Source organism: Ochotona curzoniae, unplaced genomic scaffold (assembly GCF_017591425.1).
Source record: "Ochotona curzoniae isolate NIBS_2020 unplaced genomic scaffold, NIBS_Ocur_1.0 scaffold_1852, whole genome shotgun sequence".
Taxonomy (NCBI): Eukaryota; Metazoa; Chordata; class Mammalia; order Lagomorpha; family Ochotonidae; genus Ochotona; species Ochotona curzoniae.
The window spans coordinates 41,812,046-41,818,312 of record NW_024467087.1 but is presented as its reverse complement, the minus strand read 5'-3'; the positions used below and the strand labels follow the sequence as shown (position 1 = coordinate 41,818,312).

Below are 6,267 nucleotides of genomic sequence, written 5' to 3'. Positions count from 1 at the left end.
GCAGTAATATTTAATCTGTTTTAGACCAAGTTGTGATCTCAGGCAAAGACTGCATTTATTTGACCAGATAGTTACCAATTACAGTTAATCTTTTTGATTTTATTGAGTTTCTAAACTTTCCATTCTTTGTGAAGCTGCATTGTATTTTGTAGTTTATGTGTGCACAGTCAGTTCTGTTACATTCCAACTGCTGAATACTTATATATGTTCCTTCTTTTTAACTATAAAATACCATTGTGCATATATACATGTATGCATTTACTGTATGTATGTGTAGATAGATAGATAGATATAATAAATGTTATACAAATTCCTAAAAGCAAATTCCTGGTGTAGAGGGTATACGCATTTGCATTTGTTTTAGGGGAACCATTTTATGTTTGTCTTCTTGGATAGAATGTAACTGTATACCATATACAATTAAAGGACAGACAAAAAAGCAAAAAAAGAAAAAGGAAAAATAATTACTGGCTAACCTTGACTTGCTAGACCATGAAAGGAAAAATAAGGGGTTATCAAGATGAAAGGAACACTCTCTCGTTGCAAGACATTTACAATTTTGCTGAAGAAACCTAAATACATGCACAACATCAGTTTGACTCCTATATAACAAAAATATGCAGTTATTATTAAAGCGATCTTCACGAGGTAAGATTTCTTCATTTGTGAACACACCTTTAGCATAATTGATGGCACTACTGGACACTTTTTGAGACATAACAGTCTATAGTGTCTAGACACCAAGGCAGCATTTGAATACCAAAAATTGTGGAAAAACGGACTGGCTGGTGGCATAGTTCAAAAAGCCACTGCTTGCAATGCTGCACCACATATTGGAGTTGGTTCACTTGAACACTGCACCACTTAAAATCTGTATCTCTGTTGGGACCAATGTGGTGGCTTATCAGGCTAGTCTTGGGCCGGTCATGTTTGGCCTGTCATGCTGGCATCCCATGTGGGCAGTAGTTTGAACCCCAGCTGCTACAATTCCAATCCAGCTGCCTGCTTATGGCCTGGGCAAGCAGCAGCATATGGACCAAGGCCTGGGTCTTTACCCCCACTGGGAAAACCCAGAAGAAGCTCCTGGCTCCCATCCTCAGATCAGCCTGGCTCTGGCCACTGCAACCATTTGCAGAGTTAACTGGTAGATGGAATCTCTTTCTCTCTCAGGCCATTGCAACCATTTGGGGAGTAAATTAGCAGATGGAAGATATCTCTCCCTCTCTGTCACTCACACTCTTTCTCTTTTTCCCTGTTGATATAACATTTAAATTAAATGAAGCTCTTTTTTTTTAGTGTAGTTTTTTTTTTAATCAAATGAAAACTTGGGTAATTGTCTTCTCTACAACAACTGTCAGCATATTTCCTCCAAACAGTAACGACAATAATTGGACATGATGATTCCACCACTGGCCTCTGGAAAACAATGAGTTTGTGAAGAGGTAAGGCAACAAAATGTTGCTTTATGAGGAGGCTGAAGAACTCACAAACAAATGTAGACTTCTAGCTTTTCTTTAATCACTGAATTTGTCTTTGCAAATAATCTTCAGACACTTCAGTTACTGTCCATCAACTATGACATGCTCTATTTTTCCGTATGTAGCAGATTGGCTGGAATAGCAAACACAACCATTTTTAAACAGTAGATCACTGCATTTCTATTTACAAAAAACCATAAACAAACATGTGTTTCTCCATTTCCTGGAAGGACTTTTAGATGTTTGAACATTAAGGCAGTGATGATTCTAAACCATAAATGAAATTCTACATTAAGGCTTTCCATTTTTTTTTTTTGAAACTTAAAATTTCATAGGCAACTGTGACCAAAGCAAACTTGCACCCTTAGGTTGAGTTCATCTGCCCAGAGTATGTCACTAATCCATTACTGACAATTCTGTAGCTGATGTAGGGGTCCATGCCGCCTGATGAATGGATTGTTCGCTCCCTTGGTAGCATGAAGCTGTGCCACAGAAAGGACAGAGTGTTTGTATCTGTTGTTGTTGTTGTAAACTGGAGAACCTTCAGGCTGCACTGAGTCTGGTTGCCTGGAAGTTGGTGAACAAAGAAGTCAGTGTTTCCGAACGGCAGAAACCCACCACAGCATGCTCCGTCTCAAAACACAGAAAACGTTCTTGGTTCTGAAGGCAAGACCGTCTCTGTGTTCTTTGGAGAAGTCAGTTTGGTATCACTCTTTAAAAATAAATAAATAAATAAATAAATAAAGCAACAAAATGCAGAATAAGCATGTTTTAGGCAGTTCTGTATTTGCCAGCCTCAAGGCACAAAATAAGATACTTTTCCTTCTTTGAGGAAAAGATGAATGTGGATGAAAGGAAAAGTCACTTGAAAATGACTGGAGATTGCACTCTTGCCTGGGGCTCAGGATGTCCTTTGCTCTCCTGGCCTTTTCCTTCAAGGGACACAGCTCAGACCCAGCCTGTGCATGCTCTCTGGGAAGCTGCTGCAAAGCTCTGTGGTGGCCGGCAGGGAACAGCAGGAAGTCCCTCGCTGGGATGTAGTTGGTCTTCTGGCATACAGTTCTTAAGTTCCTTGGACTTCCCAGAGTGATGGGCCTTACGTGCTGAGTACTTCAGTGGTTGGCAGCCTCTAGGTAGTTTCAGGATGGGGACTGGTCCCAAGAAAGACTAGAGGGTTGGGACTTTGTAGCTCCATCTGCCGTTACCTCCAGGGAGGGAGGAGGAGATGAAGGTTAAGTTGACTGCTGGTGGCTAGTGCTCTGATCTACTGTGCCTGCAAATAAAGTCTGTAAAAACTCAAAGCTCTTCATCTGAATCTTCTAGAACATCCTTTATATTAAACTAATAAACCCATATATCTCTGGGTTCTGTTAGCTGCTCTACCAAATTAAGTTCAAGAAGGGAGTTATGGGGACCCCAACTTAAAGCAGGTCAGTTAGAAGGTCTGGAGACCCAATGCTGGGCAGTCTCAGGGGATGGAACCCTCAGCCTGAGGCTACCTCCAGTGGACGCTGTTAGAGCAGAAGCGAATGAGAGGACACCCAGCTGGTGTCGGCTGCAGAACTGCCTGCTCGCTGGAGACAAACTGGTACACATTTGGTCACAGAAGCCTTCTGTGTTGATTGTGGTGTGGGCATAGAAGACAACTTGTCCGCACAGCAGGGGACACCCCAGGATGAATGAATGGGTTGTGACCACAACCCCACATTCCTGAGGTGGGATGATTTACCTCCCTGGTACAGGGACTGCTGTGGGCATTAAGTTCTTGCTCTTCTTTAGGCGAGTTTTGACAGTAACAGACCTTTTGTAAGGGAGGTGCTGCACACTCGGTTGCTATCGGTAACAGCTCACACACAGCAGGGATGGCACCGACTGACTACAGGAAATCTGCTTCAAAAGTGAATGACGGTTGTAGTTTTCCTTGTTGTCTTCAGAGACGAGATGTTAAAGCAGACGGAGGTTCAAGGCGGAGGAGTCACAGACCACGGAAGCATCATCAACAATCTTTTCAGGAGCAGTATCAGTGAACTTTGGCTGAATTTGAAGCTTTGAGAAGTTTGTTGCTGGAAAGCTTGGCTTCAGCTAAAGGACCGTAGAGGTTTTGCAGGTGTGAAATTAATTTTCCTTTCAGAAGATGAAAAGACTAGTTGTGAAAGAGCACATGTAGACAGCACAAAAGCAGACTTTTGAGGTCAACATCTTACAGTTCATAATACACTCACATTTATACACAATTTTCATGTTTACACGTACAAAAGGCAAAGAGCCACACACAAAGAACCAAACAACTGAATCAACACTGTGCTCGAGAGAGTTAACACTGTCGCCCCATGCCCAGCTTTGGAGCCCCAGGGGGAAATGGCACAGGCAAACCCCTCTATTAGAAGTTGGAGACTGCGTGTGGCTCAGTACATGTTTGGGTCTCTACAGAGCTGAACTGAGACTCCATCGTGTTCCAGGCCAAATCGGCCAGAAGAAAGTCATCCATTGCTGTCTGAGTTTCGTTGCTGGTGAAGAACAAGCTCCCCAGGGTTTCAAAACCAGAGCTCATGGTCTGTGTCTCTGCACTGTTCAACTCGACCTTGCCTTCCAGGGCAGGGGAGTTCTTGGTGGCGCAGCTGCTCTCAGTCTGGGTCTCCGTATCCAAAGAGTCGGTGCTCATGGAGAAGCTGGAGTGCTTCAGGATGGAGGACAGGGGCAGGTGAGGGCCGCTGTCCAAGAAGTTGAAGTCTGTCTGTGTCTGCGTGTCAAACATCTCGAGGCCTAAGAAGTTAGCACTGGCCCTGCAGCTGTAGGGCGCAGCAGACGTGTCTGTGAGGAAGAAGTCCGTTTGGGTCTCGATGTCCAGTGACTCTAAGACAGACTCAGGGTTCATGGTACTCAGCCCACTCTCTTTGGTTTGTGTCCGGATGTTTGAGGCTGAGAAGAACTCTTCAATATCAAAATCTATTCCGGGGTTCTGGCTTGGGCCAGATGGGAGCTGGGGGTCAGGCCCCGGATTCGTGTCGGGCAGAAGACTGCGATTATCCAATGTCTGACCAGGCATGTTACTTGACAAGATGTTTTCCAAGTCACTTAACAGATCTATGGTTTGGGTCTGATTATCTGTGGTGTTCTGTGTGCTGAAGTTTAACATTGGTGCCGATTTCTCAATCTCTGGATTCAAAGCCTTGGGCAGCAAACTCTGAGTCACTGACTCTGCCTCCAGACTGCTGCTCATCACGGTGTCTGCAGAGACACTCTATGACGAATGGACGCTCTCAAAGATGTCTCCACACATCCGGGCGTGACTCACCGGCACACAGTCCTCTGTGGGAACCGGCATCCTGCTGGTCTGAGTTTCTCGGGAGACCCTACCTGACTGGAAGCAAGGGTCCAGGAGCACATCTGTCTGGGCAGCTATGGATGAGGTCATCTTGGAGCTGGGCACAAATGTCTGGGTGTGAACACTGATGGGAAGGGACACCTGAGCATCAAACGACAAGTCAGCCTGAGAACAGGAGGACAGGGCAGAGTCGGGGCCAGCCCACTGTGCCGAAGGCAGGACACCGTGGGAGGCGTAAGACAGGTCTGACGGCACATTGGTTGAACACAGGCTGCTCTTCTGACCTGTGCCCCCCTGTGCTTGTACAAGACTGGATGGACCTTTGCCCAAGTTCACTTGTACACCTGTACTGACTGGCTCGACAGCAACAGGGTTTATGATTTTTGAAAGCGGGAGGCTGTCTTTAAGAGAGCAGGCCTCCGAGTCCAGGCCGAGGATGAGGGTTCCCACGGGCAGGGGCACTAAGTGCACAGCCCCTGTGCCAGAGCCCTGATCCACACCTAACATCACAGGCTGGGCTGAGGGGTCGGCTGTAGGCACAAAGACGGGCACAGAGGAAAACTGCATCACAGGGAGTTTAACCAGAGCCACTTTGGGCTTCGGTAAGAGCAACTTCTGAGGGTATCTTGGAGAAGCCAGAGTCTGCTTTTTGGCACTGGAGCCACAGGAGTCTTCCACAGTGGCTGCGAGCTTGCTTTCTGACGTTTCTAGTTCTTGAGAGTCTAGTGTGGGAGTAGGTTGGTTGCCCAGTGATTCAATGGCCTTATTGGACAACTTCTGCTTTTGTAAACAGTTTTCCATTTTCCTTTTCTTACTAGGTGGATCCCTGTGCTCTGCGGGGATCTCATGGCCAGTCCGGTAGATGTGGGACTGCAGTGCTGTCCTGCTGGCGTAGGGACAGCCACATGTGCACTGGAACGTCTTCCCACAGTCCTCTGCATGTCTCTTCAGGTCCCACTCAGTGCCATAAGAGTTGCTGCACTTACTGCATTTATGCTTCTTCTCGGCATGCATCTCCATGAAGTGCTGTTTCATGAGGGAGAACTGAGAAAACGGTCTGTCGGGGCCTCTAGGGCATCCTTCAATTGGACAGCAGTAGAATTTTGGCACAGTTTTCAAATCTTTTCTTATTGTTGGATTTACTATGCCATCCTGCAGCCGGTGGCTCTTGACCAGGTGCATGTTGAGCGCCGGGCTGTTGGGCAGGATCTTGCCGCAGCCGCGCACGGTGCACAGGATGTTGGTCCGCAAAGCCCGGGACAGCTCGCTGACCGACGGCTGGATTAGCTCCCCGGGCGGCGGCGCGGGGGCCGCGGGCGGCTCCCCCTCAGCCGGGGCCCCCGGGAGGCCCCACGGGCCCGAGGCGGCTGCGGCGGCGGCTCCCCTCGCGGCCGCCGGCATGGCAGGAGCGCTCGCCGCCAGAGCCGCGGGCCCCGCCGCCGCCGCCGCCTCCGAGGCCGCCAT

The 6,267-nt window shown here is 47.6% G+C and overlaps 1 protein-coding gene across 1 annotated transcript; it reads right to left on the bottom strand.

The window, feature by feature from the left end:
* Positions 1-3,233: 3,233 nt before the first annotated feature.
* LOC121169355 (ATM interactor-like) lies at positions 3,234-6,267 on the bottom strand. Its single transcript, XM_040999935.1, is given in 1 exon segment — positions 3,234-6,267. A coding segment is annotated over 1 exon segment (2,409 nt). The 3' UTR covers positions 3,234-3,858.